At 32.2% G+C, this 26637-nt stretch overlaps 1 protein-coding gene across 2 annotated transcripts; it reads right to left on the bottom strand.

The window, feature by feature from the left end:
• Positions 1-1567: 1567 nt before the first annotated feature.
• LOC111698598 (urea-proton symporter DUR3) lies at positions 1568-25677 on the bottom strand. Of its 2 annotated transcripts, XM_023468963.1 has the most exons (25): positions 25600-25677; positions 25071-25150; positions 23326-23419; positions 22869-22936; positions 20531-20585; positions 19821-19915; positions 15729-15845; positions 14718-14833; positions 13923-14076; positions 11989-12127; positions 11817-11917; positions 11278-11416; positions 10531-10575; positions 9987-10120; positions 9820-9918; positions 9419-9505; positions 8930-9047; positions 6944-7128; positions 6135-6214; positions 5274-5355; positions 4300-4463; positions 3886-3991; positions 3142-3331; positions 2461-2577; positions 1568-1826 (listed from the first exon to the last, which is right to left on the bottom strand). In XM_023468963.1, the coding sequence occupies exons 1-24, from the start codon at positions 25670-25672 to the stop codon at positions 2513-2515; spliced, it is 2586 nt and encodes an 861-aa protein (XP_023324731.1). In that variant the 5' UTR covers positions 25673-25677; the 3' UTR covers positions 1568-1826; positions 2461-2512. The 2 variants fall into 2 exon arrangements, with proteins under 2 accessions (XP_023324731.1, XP_023324732.1); XM_023468964.1 differs by lacking the exons at positions 1568-1826; positions 2461-2577; positions 3142-3331; positions 3886-3991; positions 4300-4463 and adding an exon at positions 5060-5104.
• Positions 25678-26637: the final 960 nt, after the last annotated feature.

Consider the following 26637-nt stretch of genomic DNA (forward strand, 5'->3'; position numbering starts at 1 on the left):
AGTTTTACACCATCAGGTTTCTAAGATATTAGCATTCGAAAATTTGAGTTTGTGGCAAAGACTAAATTCCTTTTGCTCATAATTTGCTGCCGTACAATTTGTTGCTAGTGTTAAAAAGATTTGATATTTTCAAATGAATAGTTTCTATAGTTTATGTCGCGCTACGCTAGTTACTAGCATCATATTTGCTATGATGCTAGTAACTAGCTTGATTTTTGCTGTATATTTTGAAAACATATTTACGACATAAGGAGATTTTAAAAAAGTTTTTAAAAATATTAAAAATTTTAAAAGCAAATTCAAAATCATCTAATAAACTGCACTAGACACTTTTTTAAAACTTTGCGCCCCCCCCCCCCCTCCTCCTCTTTATATGCTTTTGCCTTTAGGTAATTAATGTTTAGGAATTCTTATGCTTGCTTCTTTTCAAATTTTAACATATATTTATGTTATCTGTATAACATTTTTTCTATACTAGAAATGTATGACGATGATTAAATTCAGTTTTGATTTATGATGATGAAAGTTTTAACAATAAATATTTGCAGCTTTAGTTAGGTTTTAATTTTAACAGCGCTTTGTCTTATGAATTTTGAAAATATAAATTCCCGATTGATTGTAGCCAGAAAAGACATCTGTATAATTCCAAAATTTGAAACTTGACAACACTGAGCTTCAAATAATCAAAACTTTACAGTAGCTTGGAGCTTGAAAAGGAGTTCAAAGTGTACAATTTATGTAACTGTTCCCAAATTACGCGCAGTATATCACAATGATATATTATATGATCCCTGGACATATCCGTTACAATTTCTTCTTTTCCTTCATTTTAATCTTCAACTTTCTTGATTTATGTATTTTTCAGAGCTCACAATTGTGTAATGCAAATAGATTCTAGTACAATAGATGGCAACGTAGAATTTGTACATCCTCAGTACAGCTGTTTTCTTAATACGTCACAAGTGTCAACTTAGTTTTTGTGTCCGACAAAATTATTATTAACAGAGATAATTTTTGAATAAAGTTCTTATCTTTTTATGTGTTCTTTATTTTCTGTTTTTACACTTTTTTATTTAATCTTGGAAACCATGCCAAATAATGTGAGAAAATTTCGTTTTCCTTGATATCTGTGACACTTGTGACGTCGCGCATAATTGGTTCATTTCTCTGCTGCCACATATTGTACTTGATTATCTATTTGGTGTAACGTGTTGGTGTATATTTAGTTTTAGATTTTTTAGTAAGAGGATTGGTGTGTTTTTGTTAGAAAGATACATTTCTATAATATATGACTCAATAGTCTGGGTTCATCCTTTTTCATTAACCCCGACACAAGACTTAGTCTACTTTCAGAATCCGTAAAAACCTTAGGTGGCTTTGGTTTTAAAACATGAATTTAAACATTGATGCATTACAAAGACCTACCCAAACGCTATTTAATTCAAATTGAATATATTTCAAATCAATTATAAAATTTGAGCTTTGTTTATTTTATTTGGTCGGGTATGGATTACGGATCATGGATACATTGTATTCAAATTAATAAGTACTTTCATACTTTACATAATTACAAACAAGTACAGGAATTTATTTCAAACGTAACAAATGCTATATTACAATTTTTCACAATTTTACTGAGTAAAAAATACAAGATCAAAATGTGTAAAGTTTTGATCAGACAACATTACTAAGAAATAGTATGCTAAATAATTTGCCAAAATTCACTTTTATAAAATAAGTTTGTTCCAGATATGAAACTGAGAATAAATAGATGATTTTAAATAACAGAGTTTATTTCTAAATTCTACAGTCTTTAACCTCTGCCCCTGAAAATAATTCAAAATAAAAATGAGAAGTTTTGAATAAACTTTAATCCTTTACTATGTAGTAGTACTAACATTAGTGCCGGGCCATAAACTCAAATTTTCTACTACCTATTTATTTGCAACCTGATATTATAAAACTTTAATATTTCAAGCTTAGACTAGATGATTTCAACTAAATTCAAGGTTTGAAATATCTAAGCTCTTCGATATTGGGTTACAAAGATATGGGGATTAGAAGATCAGAGTTTGTGGGAAAGACTCGAAATTCTTTTAAAGATTTTCTTCACAAAATCGAACAAGAAATTTTTAATTTCAAATTAAGATTTTGTACTCTCGGTACTTTATTACGAAACTAAAATTATAGCTAGTTTATAACAAGAAAAATCATCAAGTAAATGATTATTCAGATCCTTACTGGGCTCAAAACTTTCGTGTCCATTAACGCTGTTTCGGTAATGCTGATCTTGATATCCGCGGTGGCAACTTTTGAATTTAAGGAATAAGTGCTCTATGATTATCCAACCTGGTTTTTAATCACGGGAAATCCAAGATAAATTAATTTAATGCTTTGCACGACAAAAAATACAGATAAATGTTTGATTCAGATATTTTTGGATATATATTGGAATTATACCTTTTAAAGTAAATGTTCTATCACGTTCCTTTTTTCTTCTTCTTTCATCTTCTCATTTTTTACCGATTCTTTGTAGTACACAATCTACTGCTCGAGATACACCCTTCAGCAGATATACTTAACACAAGGAACATACAGTGGTATCCAGAAACTGTGGGATAATTGTCATATTTTTATGTTATTGAAGTGATTTCAGTTTGATTTATTTCTTATATGGGCTTTTGAATATTTATCAGAAAAACCAGAAACAAATTAAACCCTTTTAGGGATTTTTTTTAAAATAAAAGAAGATACAAAAATTTTACTGTAAACTGCTGGATGTTTTTAATTAAAAAAAGATATACAAAAATTTTGTTGTTTTACGGTAACTACTGGATGTTTTTAAATTTTAAGAATGATTAAAAAACTTTAAAATAACAATCGACATTTTTATCAACAAATTATATAAAAGCCTGTAACAGGAACACTTAAATAATAAAACTAATTTAATCCCTATAACAAATTTCGTTTAAAAGTTCTTCTTTAGAAGGAATTTTTTTTTCGATTTGTGTGTGTGGGGGGGGGAGTTATAGTTTTTATTGTTAAATCCACAGACCCTTTCTTTATAGTTCTTTTAACGTTGATAATTTGAATATTTTTTTTAAACTGATTGTCAGCATGTAAAAATAGATCTGATAATACCTTGTTTATTCTGGCTTGAGTCTGTATTACTTCTAACAATTCTGCTGCTGTTGTTGTTGTTGTTGTTGATTGTTCCATTTGTTGTTGTGTGAGAGGGTGATGAAGGAATGGCAGTTAAAGGGATAGATGACGATGTTCCTTGTTCGTTTTCTTCTTTGTTCTTCTTTAATTGTCGCTGTACTGCCCTCACCTAAGATATGTAAATATTGCACTTTTTGCACATTTTGCAATTTTAAAATTTTTAGAAGAAATTTGGTGATTTGTGCACAAGCTTTTTTGACGAAAGGATCAAAAATTTAAAAAAATGGCAAAAAAGGCAAAAATGAAGAAGAATGATGGAATTTTGGTTAATTCATGTGTTTAGAAATTATCATTCTACGTCTCCACTGTTTATGTTTAATAGCAATGAAAGAAAAATAACATATTGCATATTACTTTTTTTTAACTACATAGGAATGCATCGAATTGAACTTGAAATTTATAACTTGTAATATCTGAATAATTAGTTTAAAATTTAATAAAATTATCCACGGTATGCTTAAAATAATGAAAAGAATGGATCCTGCACTCTTTGATATCAGTCGTTTTTAACCATTTTCTCTTAAAAGGCGCAATAGTAATAGAATTAGAAGCCATCGATATCGAATACAATTCAATTTAAGCCTATACCCCCTTTCATTTTTCGCCTACACTCCCTATAACTATGACAAAAAAGTGAACAATCTCATTATTGTGTGAACTGACCTCCTGGAACAAGGGAAGAACAATGATAAAAACTGCAGCAACCATGGCCCAACCTCGACTAATGATTGTCCAAGTATTGAACCCAGAGAATCCCATTATATCAAAACTATAAATAATTATAAGTTTTATCATATTTTAAAGACAAGTATAAAAAGGAAAAAAAATGTAAAAAATTGAATTTTTGAAAAGCAAATTGATTGAAAAAATTTAAAATTAGTGAAAATTGACAGAATAAAGGCAAAAACATTTATCTTTGCCCTTACTTGATCAATTTTTCAATATTTGTTATTTTGTGCCTTCAAGCCCAGAGGCCATTTTTAGTTTTTAAATTTTGTAACCACGTCAGATAATTCTTAAGACAATACTTTTTTTGATTTTTTAAAATTATTTCAGGTAAGGTTTCACCCGTCTCACCTGAGCATGGATCCAGGCCACAGAACAACAAATATGAGGGTGAAGGCAATAGCTGCGAAAATGGAAGTAAGTTTGGCTGCTCTAAACTTCTTGATGACAAGCTCTAATGGAGGTCGGTCATGGAAATTCTCTCCATCTTCAAGATTCAATTCTCCCTTGTACACCTTAAAAAACAACATGTATATAGACTCTACACAATTCTCCCTTGTACACCTTAAACAATAACATGTATATAGACTCTACACAATTCTCCCTTGTACACCTTAAACAACAACATACATCTAGACTCAAAACAGTTCTCCCTTGTACACCTTAAACACTAACATGTATATAGACTCTACACAGTTCTCCCTTGTACACCTTAAACAACAACATGTGTATGGACTCTACACAGTTCTCCCTTGTACGCCTTAAACAACAACAGGTATATAGACTCTACACAGTTCTCCCTTGTACACCTTAAACAACAACATGTATATAGACTCTACACAGTTCCCCCTTGTACTTCTTAAACCTTTATATAGACTCTACACAGCTCTCCCTCGTAAACATTTACATAGACACTTTACAGTTCTTCCTTGTACTCATTAAACATTTATATAGACTCTACACATTTCTCCCTTGTTCTCCTTAAACATGTATATAGACTCTACACAGTTCTCCCTTGTACTCATTAAACATGTATATAGACTCTACACAGTTCTCCCTTGTTCTCCTTAAATATTTATATATACTCTACACAGTTCTCCCTTGTTCTCCTTAAACATGTATGTATTTAGACTCTACACAGTTCTCCCTTGTACACCTTAAACATGTATGTATATAGACTCTACACAGTTCTCCCTTGTACTCCTTAAGCATTTATATAGACTCTTTACAGTTCTTCCTTGTACACCTTAAACATTTATAAAGACTCTACACAGTTCTTCAGCATTATTTAACTTAATTGGACTTAAAAGAGATTTAATGAAAACCTGGATCCATGGATGAAGAGGGTTATCGATGTCTCTTGTTTTTTCCCATTCTGCTTCTTCATCCTCCTTAGTCATGTGCCACCTGTAAAACAAATGTGTTCATTTTCCCTCAAAATTGTTCTTTTTAGAATATCTATATTCTAAGGTGACTGTGCAAACACTTTTCTTTCAATGTGTCAACCCTTTTGTAAACAAAATTATCCTTGATTTATCTTGATTTTATTCCAAAGTACAAATGTTTAAGAGCATGAAAAGTAAAAGTTGTCCAGAGGGCAAAAGAGACAAAAAAATAAGAGTAATGTAAAAATTTCTATTTTTAAGTCTATTTTCCTGGATTACAGAAATTGCAGAGTTTCAAGAAAAAATGAGATTAGAAAGCGCAGGGAAACGTTCAGAAAAATTTAATCTGGTATTTTTTGTTAGTCACGGAAGTTCGTAGTAGGAATTTGACTCCACTGGAGGGAATTCATTTTCACTGGAGGGGCTTGAAAAAATGCTCTTTACAATTGTTTTGTTTTATTTCTCACTCTGTGTAAAACAATATTTTCTCCCAAATATCCACAAATGGGATGAGTTGAGAGAGTACACAAAAACGCCGTCACACTTTTAATGAGTAACGCACAAATAGATTATAATTTGGTTTGGAAATCAATTCTTACTCGGGCTATATAATTTATAACTAGATTTTAGAAACTTATGAAAACAATTTCTTTTATATGGGACTAGGGGGGGGGGGTGCAAATTCGTCATTGCATCCCTCTTTCAGAAGAAAGGGGGGTGCACCTGCACCCTTGCGCCCCCCCCTGGCTACGGGCCTGCACATGGAAGATTAAGTGAACATTTTTATGATAATCTATTTACCTGGTACAAAATGTGACAACAATACTGAAGACAGCCCCTCCACTGATTGAGACCAAGTTACCCAACAACATTGGAATTTCCTAGACAGAACAAATTCAATTTTTTTAAACTAGAAAAAATTCCCTAAACATGTGATGGCCTCTTACTTCAGGCGTTTTCATGAGATAAGCAAAGCTAATATAAGAAACCTATTTGCTCTTGGAAGTTTTGCTGTCAAAGAACTGAAATAAATGAAACAACGACCGTTTCAACAAATTGTTTTTTTCATCGTTTTTTGGATTGTTTTTGGGTTGTTTTTTTGTGAATGTCTTTTGTCAGGGTCAATATTACACATAAGAAGAAAAAAAATAGCTTTTCTTACACTAACTTTTAATCTTAAAAGAAATTATAAGCAAAGAACGACCAAAAAACAAACTAACTGAATTACTACTTTCCAGTATCTCTCGGATCATGAATCTTCCAAAAATTTTATAATCTTTTGAAGACCCAAAAACAAACAAAGGAAATGAGTCATTGTCATAAGCTATGATCTCTTTATTTTTGCAACCCAATGCTGTAGACCTTAGACATTTCAGACTATGAATTCTGTTAGATATGAGAATCTAAGTTTGAAATGTCAAACGTATATACACCATCAGGTGGAAAAAATATAGGTATAAGAAAATCAGAGCTTGTTACAAAGACTCAATTCCTTTACTCGCAAGGCACTTGACTTGTTTCAAGCTTCAAATTGAAGAGTTTATTGCGGCAGAATGTTTTTTTAGTTTAAAGAGTAAAATATAGACCACTTAAAAAACCATGAGTCTCACCCTTCCAGTGTTTTCAACAAAGGTAGCAGCTGACAGTCCTCCAGGGAATGTGCTAGCGTAGTATAGCCAGCAACCCAGCCCGCATAGACACCCACCCACCACCCCAGATATCAAGCCAGTTGCGGTAGCGCGAGCCCACAGGATAGACAAAGCAATAGGAACAACAGAGCTAGAGATTAGGATACCTGAAGCAAAATAATTAAATGATATTTAAGATGGGTGTTCATAATATTGGTGCCAGATGTAACCTCAAAGTTAAGTAAGTAAGGCACTGTTCTGTTAATGGTTAGATAATACCGTTACAAAATAATTTTTCAGGTAGCCATACTTTTGTATCTTAATAATTAATGGGAATGTTCATCTCACAAACGGTTTTTTGCTTTATCTTTCAGAGCTGTTGACAAGCCGATAATGATTATTTCATGTTTAAATAGCTGGCAAAATTTGAAAGCAACATTCAAATGCATAAATTCTATAATTCAACAAAAAAGCGGTAGAACAAAAATGACGGTGTTTAAAAACTTTAAATTACAATATGAATTATCTTTTACTTTCTGCAATTATCTGTTATCTTTTAACTTGTCTGTTTTGTTTTTAGTTTTAACTGTTAATTCTTTTTCAAAAACGTCTATTTCTGCAGGTAATGATTTTAAAATATGTGTTTTGTGCAATTCAATAATGGACCTTTCTGTTAGTTTTTAATCCTGATTATTTTATTTACAGGACTTTGTTTATAGGCTTAATTGTAAAAAGAGTTTTTTACTTTAATTCTTTTGAATATGCAAATGATTTTACTAAATAGCATGTGTTGGTCTTCAAACTTAATTACTTTAAATGTTCAAGCAAGATAAATCAGGAATTCTCCAGGAAAGTGTTTAGAGTAGACAACAAAGAAAACTTTTTGATACTAAAATCTCTGTAAACAAGTTTCCAGTTTTTTATCCTTAGAGAAAGTTTAGCAAATAAGACATTTCCTATACATTTGCTTGTTTATTTTTGAAGATTAAAATAGTCTGAAAGGCTGAATTCAACTTCAATGGGATGGAAACGATTTTGCACTAAGAGTTATTTATTAATTGAAGAAAGTAACAGTTAAGCTATATAAACCTTTATTATACGATCAATATAAAAGAATACCTTTTCTCTGTCATCCATTATTTAGAGCTCTTTGCTCATATATGTATACAAGTATATTTCTTCTTAAAATAAGTCTAGAACATATTCTATTGTTTATTAGGATAATTGTAAATGTTAGCTATAGCTGACCAATAGGCTGGAAAAAATTAGCTTAAAAAATTAGGGAAACCAATAGGTAGTGCATGGGACATTGGTACCCGTGGGTAACAAAGGCAAAATAAATTAAATCTTTGTTTTTTTAAAGTATTATTTTCAAAATTCAATGGACAACGCCAGCCACTACAGTTTGTTTCTAATAATTTAAGGATATATGTTTTTAAAAAATGTCGATATTCGGGTTCCAATACTCTGAAGGTTAAATGCTAAAAATGACATTCCCGTATACTCTTGAAACCAACATGCATTTCTCCCTGAGAGAAAGAAAGGATAAGAGACTTGACATGGTAAATTCAAAAAAGGTTGACCCCTGACCCCCATCTAAATAATTCTTAGATGAGATTAAAAACAACAAGGAACCCCTTGTGCTAATTCCTAATTCTTGGAATGTGCTGTAAGGAGGTTGTACGTTTTTTTAAGTATCAGTTAAATATCTTGGCAGCTGGATATAGCTTTGAGAAAGCAAGGAGGCCTAGTCAAGGGTTAGATAGATGTGATATTAATCTAGTACTTTATATTTTATGTTTGTCTATATATGTGTTAAATTGAGTCGGGTAATGAATTAGTTGTTTTAGTTTGAATGAGCAGTAGACGTAGTTCAAGCCATATAACTTAAATTCATTCAAACCGGTCCCATGTTTGTTACCCAGTTTGCTTAAAATCATTGAGCTGTTTCGTTTGGCTAAATATTACCTGTGAAGTAGAATGACCAAGCCAGGTTTAGGTTGACTCCCCAACAGAACAGGCAGAGTGGGATTGACAGGAAGGTTGTAAAGATGATACACCAATTCTTATAGTTCAGTAGTTGCTCCTGATCAGTGTGATGAATTCAAACAATAGAAAATGAACTTTTGTATACAAGAGGCCAAAGGAATTGAGCCTTTGCCACAACCTCTGATTTGATAATCCCTATATCTTTGCAACTCAGTGTCATAGACCCATGATATTTCAAACTATGAAATTTGTTAGATGAAATAATCTAAGTTTGAAATACACCTTCAGGTGGTGAATAAGTAGGGATTAGAAAATTTGAGTTTTTGGCAAAGAGTGAAGATAAATACTAAGCTGTGATTTTACTACTAAAGGAAATATGCATAGGTTAAGTAGAATATTAGCTGATGAAAATGGTAAAATCAGCAATAATTGGCCTTTATCAAGGGTAATAATGTATTCATTATATTCCTGGTACTCCTTGTACTCTGCATGTACAGGGCATGTGTAGTGTGGCTTGACGATAGATTTACATTTCCTTCTTCTGTCAATATCTTCCTGAAATAAACCAAGATTACAGAATAGTATCAGTCAATCAGTTAGTGTTTGCAAATCACTGCAAAGTAGAAACAGAATGAGAAAGTCAAAGTTAGGCGACATAGAACAATTTTGTGACTACCTACTACTCTCCTACACTTTTGATACTACGCACAGGTTTGTAGAAAAGCAATTTATTTAGTTTACATGCTGTAAACTCAACATTTATTTATTTTTCTATCAATAGCTCTGCAATAAGAGAAGTTATGATTGAAAACATTTAGGATTTCAATCTTACACGCAATCTACTTTTGTTTGACGTGAACATTGCTAACCTTACACGCATAGCAACTATAGCAGCTTGGGCAATCACAGAGATCTGAACCAGTTGCCTTTCCACGTAGGAACTTCTGGCATAAGATGCATTGTCCATCCTTGGAGAAAAAAGTATAATTACACATTTTGAATCAAAAGTTTGTAATTAATGATTTTATGAATATACCTTTAAGGTTGGTCTGAAGGGGCAAAGATAAGTTTGATAAACGTCGTAGATTATGATTGAAGAGACAGCAATCACTTCTGCTGATCCAGTAGACATTACCGCCATCAAGATAAGAAACAACATCGCATATTCTCCTGTAATCATTGTAGCTTTAGGCCAGGTTGTAATAATAAACAGAACAAATTAATGAATGGATTGAAGATATTTTAACTATAAATAAGAGTACAAAATAATGATAATGAAATTGAGTTTTTGCCACGAACTCTATTATCTAATTTGTATATCTTTGGAACTCGAAGTTGTAGGCCTTTGATATTTAAAACTATAAATTCAGTAAAATTAAATAGTCTAAGTTTGAAATATCAAAGGTTTACACCATCAGGTTGTAAAGATATAGGGATTAGAAAATTTAAGTTTGTTGCAAAAACTTAATTCCTTTAAAAGCATTTGGTTGAATTTGACAATAATCTGCTGTTGGGTATAAAATCGAAGGTTTTTGTAAGTCAATTTGATATGTGCATCATGTATGAGAATTTGCACTTACCAGTGGCTCCCAGCAGTTTCTGTGCAACAAGGGGTGCAGCAAGACCTAAAATTAAAAACTTGAATTAAAGATGAAAATCATGGTTTAAAAAAAATCTGCGTTCAAAGTAAATCTATTATTGATATTATTAATGCTCTTATAAAAAGAAAATCAAACTACAACAAAATGTTATTAGTTAACGTAGATAATTGTAAAATGAGTTTCATTTTTGAATATTTTTGTTTGAGATTTTCCTCTTATTTTCCATCCTCTGTATGTTAATTTTTTTAATATATTCATAGAAGTTTTGGACTGGAATATTCTAAAACACATAATTAATTCTTTAATCATATAGTGACTTCTTAGATGAATATATTTGCATTGCAAAAACTTTGACATAGATTGACAAACTGACCTTAAACGCAGTATGTACTTACGGAAAAAGCAATTTACACATGGACATACAACATACACTGGCATAATTAGTGAAAATGGCTGGTGACACACCACAGAGTTTTGGTATAATATTCATTTCTATATTTTAGTAATTTACTTTACCGATGAAATTATCACTATTTGAGAATCAGCAGAATCTAAAACTTTAATCAAAAAACCTTTTTAGCAATAGTTTTCTCAAAAACAGAGGGGATGAGGAATATGATGAATGTTTTAATAAAATGTTTTACAAGATGTCAGATTTTAAACTACAGATCAAAAGATGTATGATTTCCTGCTCATTTATTAAATTTACAATGATCATAATTTTACCTTTAGTGACATCTTCGTCAGATAGCATCGGAAACCCTTGGGCGGATGATAGTCCAAGATATGCCAAACCCATAGTTGTGGCTAGAGTAAAGGGGATTGCAAACCAGGTTAATCCTCCAAATATGAATCCCCAAACTCCCTAAATAAAATGTTCTTTCTTGATATTTCATTCAAAATTCTCATTAATCATCTTTAAGCTAATATTTACCACCCAAATTTACCCTCAAACTCAGGGATACAGGAGCCATAGGAAAAGACAAGTTTTCCTTGCAAAAAAAAAAAAAAAAAAAACTTTATATTGAAACTCTTCAACAATTAGATAGTAAATAATGCAATATCGTGTTTGAAGCACTCAAGTACACAAAAAACCGAACTTAATAAATTTGAGCTAAATTGCTGAACTACATACGGCTGGTTCTAATTTGAACCACTGATTCAAAGTTAAGGATTCAGGAACCCAACAAATTTGTTAATTTCGGTGCCAAGGTTCTGAGCAAAGATGTAACTGGCAAAGTATTCAAAATTAAAATGTAACTGACCTGAAGGGGCTTAGCAGCTACAGATGACTGCCAGTATGCCTGGTCACAGAATACAGTTCCAAAGTTTCCCACAATATTCACTATTCCAAAGATTAGTCCACCTAAAGTAATAATCATGATTTACAACTTCCAATTTTTAATAACCTAATGAAAATAATGTAAGTTGTGTAACCTGAGCTGTAAAAGGTTAAATATGATCCGTCTTGATTTCCTGCCTCTCCCTCTTCAGATTTCCAGCAGGAGATGAAATCATAAACTGCTTCAGCAGATCCAAATGGGTTCTCAGGATTACCAAAAGGATTATAGAAAACCTGAAAAATATGAAACATAGTAAGTACATGAGTTGGACAGGTTGTATCCCCAAATGTAAAAGAAAATATCTATAGATTGGAAGAAACATGCATGTTCAATTAGAAAATCAAATGGTATGATTTAGAAGAAATAGATGTATTTATAGAAGGACTAACAATTTGGGAAAGGAAACCCCACCTACCCCCCCCCCCCCCCCCCCCCCCATTTATGACAGATTAAAGTAAAAAGTAAGAATTAAAACAAATCCCACTTTATTTAAAGAGGTTATTCAGCTCTTGACCTAACCTGAAGGAACCTGGGCAGGTCAGGATGGTCAAACAAAAAAGTTAAGATAAAGAAGGAGGAAGATTGAATTTTGAGTTGCAGATTTAAAGCATAATATCAAATATTGAAGCTTAGTTAGAGTAAATAATAGATGTAAGAGGGAAGCAGTTAGAAAATTAGACGAATAAGAGGTTTTTTTTTTAATAGCCATTGATTGTTTCAAAATACGAAAGCAAACCTTTGTGCCGCCTTTTTCTCCTGAAAAGGTCTAAATGGCCCACCAGGGTCCTAAACAAACGGTATACCCACATGGGCCTAAAATTTGGCAGATCAGTGATCCATGATCATAAACCCAAAAGCAATAATTTCTGCGCATGAAAGGTTCTTTAAAAAAGAAAAGCAATGTTGTCAACATATCACTCAATAATAGGACTGGGCATCATCAACATGAGATAGATTGTACTTTTAATCAACAAATTAAATTTATCATTTATGAAAGCATTTTTCACTAAATAAAATGAAATGTTTGTATTAAAAGATTGCAGAAACAGAACAAAAAATGGAACAAAGAAAATGTGGAAAGATCATACAATTATGATGAACAAACCACAATGATGCATGATGCATGCCCAGCCCTAAATACAAATAGAAAAAGCGAAATGGAGATATTTGCCAGAAAGTAAAAGTTGGAATTGAGGAAGCTGTAATGCCACAAGCATTAAAAAAACAAGTTTCCTAAAACTTTAATGAAATTTTAATTTGCCAACACAATATGTACACAAATTTATGTCATACTTTAAATTGTATGTGATTCTTTATATTTGACAAATAACCAATTGCAGGCATATTACAGAGGCTCTGATTCAAAGATATTTAGTTCTTCACTAAAATAATTAAGATTATATTTCATGCAATGTTGTTTATTTTTAAACCAAACCTTTTGAAACAAACACCTTCTTTTTTATATAGTTTCAAGAGAGAGAAAACATACCATTATACACATGATTACAAGTTCTTGATTATTTGTATGCTAAACCAAGCATTTAGCAAGTATTTCAAATAACTTTAAAGAATTAAACATTTTTAAATTAAAACCTCTGATTACTATGTTTCACTAAAACGTTGTATCCAATTGCCCATCAACTGATTATTTGTCAAAAAAACCTGGATGAATTAATGAAGCCCCGTGCTCCGGACTAAATAGAAAAATCTATATAAACTTTTTGACTTTTCAAAAGTCCTGAAAAAAAAGGAAGATAAAGCCATTTAAGAGTAATCTAATGCACTCACATTCTCTCACTATGCAAATATGTCCTGTCTTAAAAAAGATTTGTAAAGGGACATATACTCCATTACTTCCCAAAAAAAGGTTAGGGATCTTTAAACTTTTAATGTAGGATATATGTCTTAGTTCAAAGCTGTCTGTACAATATGTTGTAAAGGGAATTGCCACATATGCTCAAATCATTGTTGAGGCCTCACAAACAGGATTCACACAGTCAAATATACACAGAATATAAGGTTACTCACCTCTGTAACAAGCATGATGATCAAGATGAAGATGAGCATCGTGTTGAAATAGGAGACGTAGAAGGTGGCCCCAAGGCCACCAATCAGGGTGTATCCTCCAATAACAGCAGCAAGTAACATTGCTGCTGCTTCTGGGGACAGGCCGTCAACAAGACTAAACAAATGAAATAAATTCTTTTCAGAAAAAAAAACTACTGAAATTCTATAATAAAATTATCCAGAATTTTATTGTGACTAGTCCTAAAGTTTTTGAAAATTTTACATCATTTAGATTGTCTTCACTTATGTAATATTATGTATGATCACAAATAAAGAATAAATATTTTCCATTGTTTAAAGATTATTTTGTTATTTTGTAAGATTAAGTATTTATGTAAGAGTAAATGAGATCATATATGAAGTTATATATCAATGCATAAAGTGTACATTTGTCATATGTTAGAAATTAAAAAATAAATGTGATTCTTTTGCATTTATAAAAATTTAACTTTATACTTCCCATGTCTTTCTGTGTCAATCTTTACTGTTAAAAAATATAATAAAAGGAAACTGGATATAATTCTAAGTTAGCCTCCATATTGTGGTTGCTCTGGAAAAGTGATGTCTGGATTTAGGCAGTAAAATAAATTATGTTATTTCTAGTTAACAAATGACAATGTCTTCCGCACTATTACTTAAGTAAAGTAAAATTTCAAAAGCATCTTTGAAAGGGCGGTAAGTCTTGAAATTGATGGTGTTTGGAGATGACTTACTTTCTTACTTTTCATTGTTATTAATAGCATTATCTCCTGTTACCTGTTAAGTACAGCCGTTCCTGCAATAGTTAAAGACATCATCACAATAAGATTGGTAAAGAATGCAAAGGTGCAGAACACAAGATGGGTCCTCTTTCCGAATCTGGCCTTGATTACCTAAAGCAATTTTGTCACAAATAATATTTTATAAACTTCTTCGTTTTTTTATCATTCTAGTAGCATATTGCTACAGTTTTCAATCCACATGTTAACAATCAGTTAATTTAAAGTAGGGGAAAGGACCATTTGCTGTTAAAGGTAAAAAGTGGATCATTATTGGTTACAAAACAATAGGTGTCTAACTAGGCCCATTCCATACTTCATTTACCTGGTTAAATTAGATTTTAAAACAGGACTATGTTTGCTAACTGAAATTGTCTTTGTTTAAAAAATCCTATGTTTTTCTACAGAATTTTCCCATGCTCTTTAACTGCATTTTGAGAGGCTTTTAGTCCAAAATTTATCTAAAGTAACTACTTTTGTCCATTTTCATGTCAAAACTAGATAACAAAACTATAACAAATTTTTTGGAATTTAGGACTAAAAACCTGTCATTAGATAGAAGTAGGCTATGGCAAAGTTTAATGAACTAACAGAATCTTGTAAAAATAAAGAATGAATTCTGTTAAGTAAGGAATATTATTTTCAATTATTCAATATAGGTTTCTAGCTGGGTCTAATGCTGAAGTCTTATTTTTTTCATCCATTAAATTTCCTGAGGACAAATTTAAAGAATGTGAATCACATCTAGATGCAGTTCAAAATTGAGAGGTGGTTCAAGCAAAGTTGGCTCATTATGAAATTTTGATCTGTGTTTCAAGATTTGAGCAAGCCTTATGTTCAATTTGAACTGGTGATTGGCAGCGACCCAGTAAAAATTTATCGAATTCAGTCTCTGTTGCTATTAATTTTTGACCAACTGCTAAAAAAAGTTAAATATTTCCAACCCTATAATTAATCCTTATCCCAACTGAAAGTTTTTTTATGAAGGAAAAGTTTAAATTTGAATTACCTGAAGGAAAGTTTTAGCTCCAGGGGCTCTTGTTTTCAGCATAATGGATAGAATAGAGAAGATAATGATCTGAATAGTTGCTCCACCAGCATACCAGTAGGGTCCAGATATACCATACTAAACATAGACTATAAACTCCAGTAGGGTCCAGATATACCATATTAAACAAAGAATATAAACTTCAGTAGGGTCCAGAAATACCATATTAAACATAGACTATAAACTCCAGTAGGGTCCAGATATACCATACTAAACATAGACTATAAACTCCAGTAGGGTCCAGATATACCATACTAAACATAGACTATAAACTTCAGTAGAGTCCAGAAATACCATATTAAACAAATAATATAAACTTCAGTAGGGTCCAGATATACCATATTAAACAAAGAATATAAACTTCAGTAGGGTCCAGAAATACCATATTAAACAAATAATATAAACTTCAGTAGGGTCCAGATATACCATATTAAACAAAGAATATAAACTTCAGTAGGGTCCAGATATACCATACGAAACATAGACTATAAACTCAAATAGGGTCCAGATATATCATACTAAAAATAAACTCCAGTGGGGTCCAGATGTACCATACTAAAAATAGGCTATAAACTTCAGTAGGGTTCAGATATATCATACTAAACATAGACTCCAGTAGGGTCCAGATATATCATACTAAACACAAACAATACATTTCAGTTGGATCTTGCAAAGGGCTGGGTGATTGTTCCTCAGGAATGACGCCCAGCCCTGGAACTTGGCTTTTTCTACTTTTTTCAATAGTTTGTTCTGTTCCATTTGCTCCAATTAAAAAAAAACAAGGCTTATGTCATTGTGTGGCATTTAAAGCAGTAGATTGTACCCCTCAATTGGGATCGATAGATAGCTTGTATAGCTAGGCTTGTGTCCCTGTGAGGAATTTAGATCACCGGGATTCAGTACTGTTAGAGTTTTCTAGTGGATGAACCTGGATAGATAGATTTCAAGAAATTGTTATGGAGTAGGTATTTACTACATATATAGAGATATAGATAGATAGATAGATAGATAGATAGATAGATAGATAGATAGATAAGTTGAGGGAGAAGGGGTGCAAGGGAAGGGGGGGCGTTAATAATAAAAAGTAACAAAGGTTGTGTAATGATCGTGACACCTTTATATATGTATTAATTCATAAATATATTTAACATATTTAATTCTGTAAGTTCCAGTTAAAGCAAATGTAACAGGAAAAAAAATATAAATTCACCAGGGACGGTTACAAGAATTTGTCCAGAGAAGCGGTAATAAACTTTTAGGGAGAGGCTTCCCCTGAATTTCTTTAATTTTGACGAAGTTGATCGGAAACATAAATCGATCCATGAAATTCAAAGGTTTAATTTTAATCCCATATAAGGTTTATAGAATTCAAATATATAACAGCCAACGGGTTTTGAATTTGACATTTGGGTCCTTAATGGGACTGTAGCGTAATTTCAAGTGACCATCCATGCAAAGAATGCAATGCCGGATTTACAACGGTACCCTATAAAGGTTTGTTTTGTCTGCTCAAGTATGACTTTAATATAAATATTTGTTGTTTCTTAAAACATGCGAAAGTGACTTACGCATTTCTAGCTTATAAGAAACAATAGTGAAATTCACACACTTTTTTTAGTCAGTAAAACGACGTAGTTTCCACATTTTTAACAATCTGGGGGGGGGGGGGTTGCCAACCTCTAAGTTCCCTTCTAGTAATATGGAAAGTTTATGAATGATTGGTCAAGTTTTCATTCTGTATTTTTCCACTGCGTTATATATTTTCTGGGCAATGGAAAAAAACAGATTTGAAAAAGTGTCCATATCTATACTGCAGGCATGCAAGGACAAGGTAGATGAGAGAGCTGATTAGTCAGTAGGGTTTCCAGTCGTAATTTCGTTACGCGTAATTACGCGTAACGAAACGTAACACTTTCTTTCACTTACGCAGGAGCATTACGCGTAATTACGCATATATTATGTTTACGAAAGAAAGTCTAGTTTCGCGTAATTAAGGCGTAATTACGCGAAATTTCGTATTACGTAACAATTCCGTAATAAATAAAGTACATATTAATTCTCAGAAATGAATATAGCGGGAAAGTATGTGTAAGGATATGCCCGCTACAACCATGTCAAATCTGATTGGATAATTTAAATACTTTCAACCTTATTTAGTTCTACTTACAGGATTGACTGCTATTTTAAGGATTTTCTGTTCGAATAATCTACCTGGCACTTTTTCTGTTTTTTTTGTTTAAACTTTTCTACTTTCTAGTAATAACATAACAACTAAAGTACTTTAACTGATAATTTAACTGATAATTTTGGATTTTGACAAACATATTTTGATGATTTCTTCAAACAAGAAAGGTAAACTTGAGAAAGTAGGTTGAAATATAAACATTTATTGAAAATATGTATTTTTTTTGATGAAAATAAATTGTTGGCCCTTTGTTAAACTTTTTAGTTGTCGAACGTGAAAATTACATCAACATAGTATTGGCTGAAATTTCTGATTTAACTTGCCTGACATTATTTTCCTTGTAAGTTGCTTTATTTAAATTAAAAGTTAAAACTTTAAAATTTCATAGACGTAATTATTGCAAAATTTCGCAAAATTACTTTGTAGAAATTACGCGAAATTGAAGTTACGCTAATTACGCATAATTAATACAAAATTTTGTGAAATTACCTCATAGAAATTACGAAAAATTAGGCCGTAATTACGCGTAATTATATTTTCGCTTATTACGCGTAATCATTACGAAATTTCGCGAAATTACGCAGTAATTACGCGTAATTAGAGTTTTGCTTATTACGCGTAATCATTACGAAATTTCGCGAAATTACGTTGTAGAAATTACACGAAATTACGTCGTAATTTCGCGAAATGGATATTTCTTCAATTACGCGTAATCCTGCGAAATTACACGAAATGAAAATTATTACGCGTAACTGCACGTAATTACGCGTAAGAGAATAATCTATTACGTTGGAAACCCTATTAGTCAGAGATGGGGCTGATGCGCGTCACATATTAATTTTTTGCGAAAGGCTGGGTATGGGATAGATATTTAGATAGATGATAGAAAGGTTCACACCAAAGAATTGTAATGTAAAGATAGTTATTTCAGTGGTATACGCATTTTTATTCTGCAGTACACTGTCTCTGGGCTGTAAAATAAACACAAGACGGCCAGACGTAACAGACTGACATCTTTCACATAAAAAATAAATGAAGTATTTTGGTCAAAGGAAACTTTAAAGTTAATTATCAAAACTTTCTAAATTACAATATATACGCAGAGAATACTTTTCTTGCTTTATTACCTTGGATTCACAGATAGATAGATAGATATAGGACTGTAGCAATGTAGCAATCCAATTGTTTTACCTTGATAGCTCTGCAGAAGACTGTAGCAATGTAGCAAACCAATTGAATTACCTTACTAGCCACTGTAGATGACTGTAGCAATGTAGCAGACCAATTGTATTATCTTACTAGCTACTGTAGAGGACTGTAGCAATGTAGCAGACCAATTGTTTTACCTTACTAGCTACTGTAGAGGACTGTAGCAATGTAGCAAACCAATTGAATTACCTTACTAGCTACTGTAGAGGACTGTAGCAATGTAGCAGACCAATTGTTTTACCTTACTAGCTACTGTAGAGGACTGTAGCAATGTAGCAAACCAATTGAATTACCTTACTAGCTACTGTAGAGGACTGTAGAAATGTAGCAAACCAATTGTATTACCTTACTAGCTACTGTGGAGGACTGCAGAAATGTAGCTAATCAATTGGTTCACCTTAATAGCTACTGTAGAAGACTGTAGCAATGTAGCAAACCAATTGCTTCACCTTACTAGCTACTGTAGAGGACTGTAGAAATGTAGCAAACCAATTGTTTTACATTACTAGCTACATGTAGAGGACTGTAGCAATGTAGCAGACCAATTGTTTTACATTACTAGCTACATGTAGAGGACTGTAGCAACGTAGCAAACCAATTGTATTACCTTACTAACTACTGTAGAGGACTGTAGCAATGTAGCAAACCAATTGTTTTACCTTGCTAGCTACTGTAGAGGACTGTAGCAATGTAGCAGACCAAGTCCATTGCGATACAATTGTTGTAGCAGTCAAGCCTATCGATACTTTGCCCCCTGGAAAACAGACTTTTAGAAATTTTATTTGTAAATAAATTTAATGAAAAGAACAAATGAAAAAATGATACAGTACATTTTTGAAATGATTTCAATTTCAAAAAGTATAAATCAAAACTTCAAAAAATTTTGATTTAAATTACAACTGATTATATATATTGATTAAAAAACAGAATGCATTTTTCAATTTATTTCAATTATCACTGAAATACGGAAAATGTTTTGCAGAGTTTCAAACTGCAATTTTACTTTCAAAACTATTGCATGATGCAATTTAACCTGCGTCAAAATTATTGCACGATGCAATTTTACCTGCATTAAAATTATTTCATGATGCAATTTGCAATTTTACCTGCATCAATGTTATTGCATGATGCAATTTTACCTATATCAAATTATGGCATAATGCAATTTAACCTGCGAAAAAATTATTACACGATGCAATTTTACCTCCATTAAAATTATTGCATGATACAATTTTACCTGCATCAAAGTTATTGCATGATGCAATTTTACCTGCATCAAAGTTATTGCATGATGCAATTTTACCTAAATCAAAATTATTGCATGATGCAATTTTCCCTGCATCAAAGTTATTGCATGATGCTATTTTACCTGCATCAAACGCAGTGTCAAGGTTATCCGCATCATGGAAAACATGCTTTCGAACCTGAACAAAATTTAAATATTAAAGGTTTGCACCATCAGGTTGCAAAAATTTTAAGATTTAAAATCAGGGTTCGTGAATTAATCAGTTATTTTCTGAAACATTTCCATTACTATTTTATATAAAAGATAGAATGAAACAATATAACAATTACAAGTTTTGTTCGTATGCTTAAATAATTAATAAACATGAACAAGTTGTTCCTTTTAAACAGAAAAGAGGGGGCGATGTTCTTATATTATCAATATAATAATTATTATAACTCATTATATTATATATATTTGCATATATGTATATATGTTAGCCATAGCTGTCCAAACGAATGAAATTTGTTTAGGGAAAACATGGATACACACCTTGGTGAACATAGGCTAAAACAATTCAAATTATTTTTTCTTCAAGAATACATTTTTTTCAAAATTCGAACGCCGTGCACTTCAGCTTGTTTCAAATAAAGAAAGTTTACTACACGATTTCACAAACCTGTGTACTGTATTAAAATATTTGATGAGAATTGAGCAATATTAGATTTCAATTTATAAGTTTCTGAAGCAAGGAATCTGAATAACAAGAAACACTAAATCTTTACCTATATGAGGGGGACCACTAACAACTAGCCAGGCAGGTTTGCGAGGCCACAGCCTGACAAGAAGGCGTCTTGTGCCACTAACAACAGACAGGCAGGTTTGCGAGGCCACAACCTGACAAGAATTGGCGTCTTGTGCCACTAACAACCAGCCAGGCAGGTTTGCGAGGCCACAACCTGACAAGAAGGCATCTGATGCTACTAACAACTAGCCAGGCAGGTTTGCGAGGCCACAACCTGAAAAGAAGGCATCTTGTTGTGCTACTAACAACCAGCCAGGCAGGTTTGCGAGGCCACAACCTGACAAGAATTGGCGTTTTGTGCCACTAACAACTAGGCAGGCAGGTTTGCGAGGCCTCAACTTGACAAGAAGGCGTCTTGTGCCACTAACAACAGACAGGCAGGTTTGTGGCGCAGCAAGCATTTTCTAAGTAATTATGACAGATGAAAAACGTAAAAAATATTATTGGATCTGCAATTCTCCTTGAATTTTGTCCATTGTCTAACTAAAATATGTCCACTTGCATATTCGATATCACACTTAACCGTCTTTATTAAATGTTGTGTCCGACTCACAACAGTACAATATAAAGCTTTGTCTGATCAAATATAAATTGTGTTTCTAATTTTGAAGCTGATTATTTTCAAGTGTGGTTTCTTTCTGACAGTGGTTTGCGCATTTCTACGACAGGAAAACATTGTAGGAATTATGAGAAACACGTTCAAGCTGGAGAAATGACTTTATATCTTCTATTTTAATCATTAGGTAAAGGTTAATCGGACATGAACCTCTTTAAATGAAGGGCCACACTTGAAATTAAAACCACTGTCCCTATAAAGTGGGATGTTTTGTGGGTCACCCTGTACTTTAAGCTGAATGGCGCCGAAGACAAGTTTTGCACATCTAAAGGTGACGCATTTAGGCTGTAGAGTGTGCTGTAGAGTGTACTGTCTGTAGACTGACCCAGCTTTCCTCAAGAATTTTTATTTCGAAGTACATTTGATTTCTTTAGAAGTTATTTATTTTATAAATTAATTTTAGGGACAGGGGAAAATGCAATGGGGGCGGGGGCGAAGAAGAAAAAAAAAATGTCACAAGCTCAGTTTCCCAAAAAGCAGACATATTAATTTTATGTTATTTTTAATAGAATTTTCAGATTTTGCTTCCTTAGATTTTGACTAAATGAGGTGAACGCATGAATAAAAAGTAGAATGGAGGGAAGGGGGGGGCAATAGCTGGGGGAGGAGAAGTGAAACAACATTTGCATATAAGAGAGTAAAATATATATATACTGGATTTAGAATAAATGTCTAAAGAAAGAAAAAAGGGGGAAGGGTAGCATAAAAAATCTACGAAATTGGAGAGAAGGGGTGGGGGATCAAAAACGACAAAGGGGGGAGGCCGGGTAAATCAAAAATCTACAATGCGGGGGGGGTATAAAGTATGTGTGCCAAATTTAACTAAAATATTTGTCCTAAAACATTCTCAAGGAAAAACAGGACATTTTAGAAGGGAGGAGGAGGAGCGGGGAGGGGAAAAGAGAAAGGGGAGGGAAGGTAAGGAAAGGGAGGGGTGATATGGAGAGGGAGGACGTTTAGTTAAAGCGTTATACCCTTGAACTTCCCCAAGGTTAAAGGTAGATATTTAGAAAGTTAGAATAAAAGATTATTGATTGATTGATTGATTGATGTGTACTTACCATTTGAAATGCTTGTGCAATGCCCGCAGCAAATATTCCAACCAGTGCAAATATGAGAAGTGCGGCCCCTAAGGTAAGTATAAAAATTGAAAACTGTTGACATGCGAGAATTGGCAAAAAAAGTGAAGTGTAATTATTATTTTTTAGAAAAATATATATTTAATATTTTTAAGATTAATTTGTCAATAACTTTAATCGTGAATTATGCGAATATTTAGTTTTAACATATAATTTTTTTTATAAAAAAGGAAGTTTTAAAGAACATTTTGAAAATTTGTTTTTTTCATATCAATCCTTTATTTTGTGATTTGAAGAAATGTATACCAAAAGTTTTTATGTAAGAAACAAATTTTTGTTTCTCCAAAAAGTGTATGGTTAAAAGACGAAGAATTTTTTTCAAAAAGTTGGTAAAAGTTAAAATATTTCAAAAATAATTTTTCAAATATTTTTTTTGTACCTAGGGTGACTGTAGGTTGCACCCCTTGTTCAACTCCGTTTATTCGTGCACGCTCTCGGCTTAGTTTTACACGCTGGGAACATTCCTCAGGCTCCTGCAACATCATGTTAGATATATCTATTGACAGTGAGAATTCTTACAAATCTCGAACAAACCGCCATACATAAACGAATTGTGAAACCAAACTTATAAAATGAAATCAATAACTATTGAATATAGGAATTCAGCAATCTTATTTGTAACTTGCTGTTGTCAAAAAGAATTTGACCTTGCCAGTAACAAAACATTCAATCTTTTCAGTGAAATGGGAGAATGCATGAATTAATAAACAATTGCTCTAACATTTTCATTGGACTTTTTAAAGGCATAGCTCTAGGAATCGTCTTCTTCTTTCACAGTTTTATGAGTCCAAGTGTACCTCAGTTTCATGAGTCTATCTATTCCTCATTTTTGTGAGTCTAACTGTATATCTCAGTTTTATTAGTCTAACTGTATATCTCAGTTTTATGAGTCTAAATGTATCTCAGTTTTATGAGTCTAACTATACCTCAGTTGTATGAGTCTAAATGTACCTCAGTTTTATGAGCCTAACTGTATCAGTCCTGTATACCTCAGTTTTATGAGTCTAATTGTATCTCAGTTTTATGAGTCTAACTGTATACATTAGTTTAATGAATCTAACTGTATCTTAGTTATATGAGTCTAATTGTATACATCAGTTTTATGAGTCTAACTGTATCTCAGTTTTATAACCTCAGTTATATGAGTCTAATTGTACCTCAGTTTTATGAGTCCAACTGTATTTGAGTTTTATGAGCCTAACTGTATACCTCAGTTTAATAAGTCTAACCTCTAACCTGAGGTAAAAATACCTCAATTGTAATAGTAACTGCAGTTTACCTCAGCTTTATGAGTCTAACTGTATCTCTGTTTTATGAGTCAAATCATACCTTAGTTGTATGATTAACTGTTTCTCTCAGTTTTATGAGTCTAAATGTATCTTAGTTTTAGGAGTCTAAATGTATATAAGTTTTATGAGTCTAACCATATCTCAGTTTTATGAGTCTAAATCTACTTCAGTTGATTGAGTCTAAATGTATAACCTCAATTTTATGAGTCTAACTATCACTCAGTTTTTTTAGTGTAAATGTTTCTCACTTTTATGAGTCTAACTATATCTTAGTTTTATGAGTCTAAGTGTCATTCTATCAGTTTTATGAGTCTAACAGTATCTCAGTTTTATGAGTCTAACAGTGTCTTAGTTCTATGACTCTTACTGTATCTTAGTTTTATGAGTTTAATTGTACCTCAGTTTTAGGAGTCTAACTGAACTGTACCTTAGTTTTGCTCTTGATTATCAGCACAGTGAAGTATTTAAATGTTTTAACTTATAAGTCTAACTTTACATCAGTTTTATGATTCTAACTGTACCTCAGTTTTATGAGTCTAATTGTACCTCAGTTTTATGAGTCTAATTGTACTGTACCTCAGTTTCATGAGTATAACATGTACTGTACCTCAGATTTATGAGTCTAACTGTACTGTACCTCAGATTCATGAGTCTAACTGTACTGTACCTCAGATTTATGAGTCAACTGTACTGTACCTCAGTTTTATGAGTCTAACTGTACCTCAGTTTCATGAGTCTAACTGAACTGTACCTCAGTTTTATGAGTCTAACTGTACTTCAGTTTCATGAGTCTAACTGTACTGTACCTCAGTTTATGAGTCTAACTGTACTGTACCTCAGTTCTGCTCTTGATGATCAGCTCAGTGAAGTATTTAGATGATGTAACTTCTTGAACTAGATTAGCAGCAGTTACTCCTGCAGTTACAAATATCTACAACTTTATTTTATTTACAATTGCAAGTATGATTGTTGCAAAATTTCATCCCAATTACAGTATAACTGCTGTGCAATTTTAGTTTAATTACAAAATGACTGAACAATTACAGCATAATTGTTGTGCAATTTAATGCAATTATATTATTACTGTAATACAGTTTCAATTAGAATTACAGTGAAATTGTTTTTAAGTTGCAGTTAAAAAACTCCGGTTAAATATCTTTACTTTACTGTACGTACAGTAGAGCACGGTTTGAATAAAGTATAAAAGAAAAGTTTTTAAAAAATTATCGAAAAAAAAATGATAAAAATAGTTTTAAAAAAGGTAAAAAAATATTCGGAAAAAATGAAAATATTTAAAAATATCTTAAAATATTTGAAAATATTAAAAAATTCTTTAAAATATTTAAGTATTGTACGATATTTTCCTAAAACAGTTTCAGCAGGCCCAATTGCAGCTACACAACGAAGGAGTAGTAAGATTTGAAGAAACAAATTCATTTTTTCTGGAAAATGTTTTTATCAATAACAATAATGTTATATAATCAATAATAAAAAATAATTAATTTTCCGTATTGTTATCTTTTCAACATCAACTTTGTGCAGGTCAAATTAAAACAAATCTAGGAAAGAGTCTTTTGAGATTACGTTAAACACTTATGTAATCAAATTTATTGTTTCGAAAAAGAATCCCATTAAAACGCTTTTCTAAGAATTGACTTTACCAAAGCGCACTGTTAAAAATAAAAGAAAATGCTTTAAAACCGAGAGCACTGTGAAAACTAGAAAAACACAAACTATAAAATACCGAGCATAAAAAAGAACAGGAACTAGAGCCAAGAGCACTGTAAAAAAAACTACACGAACTAGAGCCAAGAGCACTGTAAAACAAAGAACAAGAAGTAGAGCCAAGAGCACTGTAGAAAAAGAACATGAACTGGAGCCAAGAGCACCGTAAAAAAAGAACATGAACTAGAGCCCAAAGCACTGTAAAAAAAGAACGTGGACTAGAGCCAAGAGCACTGTAAGAAAATAACATGAACTAAAGCCAAAAGCACTGTAAAAAAAGGTACATGAACTATATCTGAGTGCATGATTAAAATTTAAAAAGGACTAGAACTAGAAAGAGCTGAGCACACTGTTAAAAATAAAATGAACAGTCTTGAAAATTAATTCCCAACTTTTCTGTTTATAGGAGAGCTAGCTCCGCGGAGGTTAGAGTCTAACTGCTGCAGTTCTCCTAGTCCTACTGGATCCTAGATCCTGGCTCCGACAGTACTCCGACAGTGCAATCTACAGGGTGTCTCGAGATACGAGAAAATCTACTAATAAATGACTCTATTTTATCAGAGGCTTTTAAAACATTTGACGATACGAGTATATCTTCATAAAGCTCTTTTGTAAAGATAAATTAAGCATGTTAATTTTTGTTATTTAAGTATCTGACAATGGGTCATAGTTAGAGT

Source organism: Eurytemora carolleeae, unplaced genomic scaffold (assembly GCF_000591075.1).
Source record: "Eurytemora carolleeae unplaced genomic scaffold, Eaff_2.0 scaffold322, whole genome shotgun sequence".
In the NCBI taxonomy this organism is placed as follows: Eukaryota; Metazoa; Arthropoda; class Copepoda; order Calanoida; family Temoridae; genus Eurytemora; species Eurytemora carolleeae.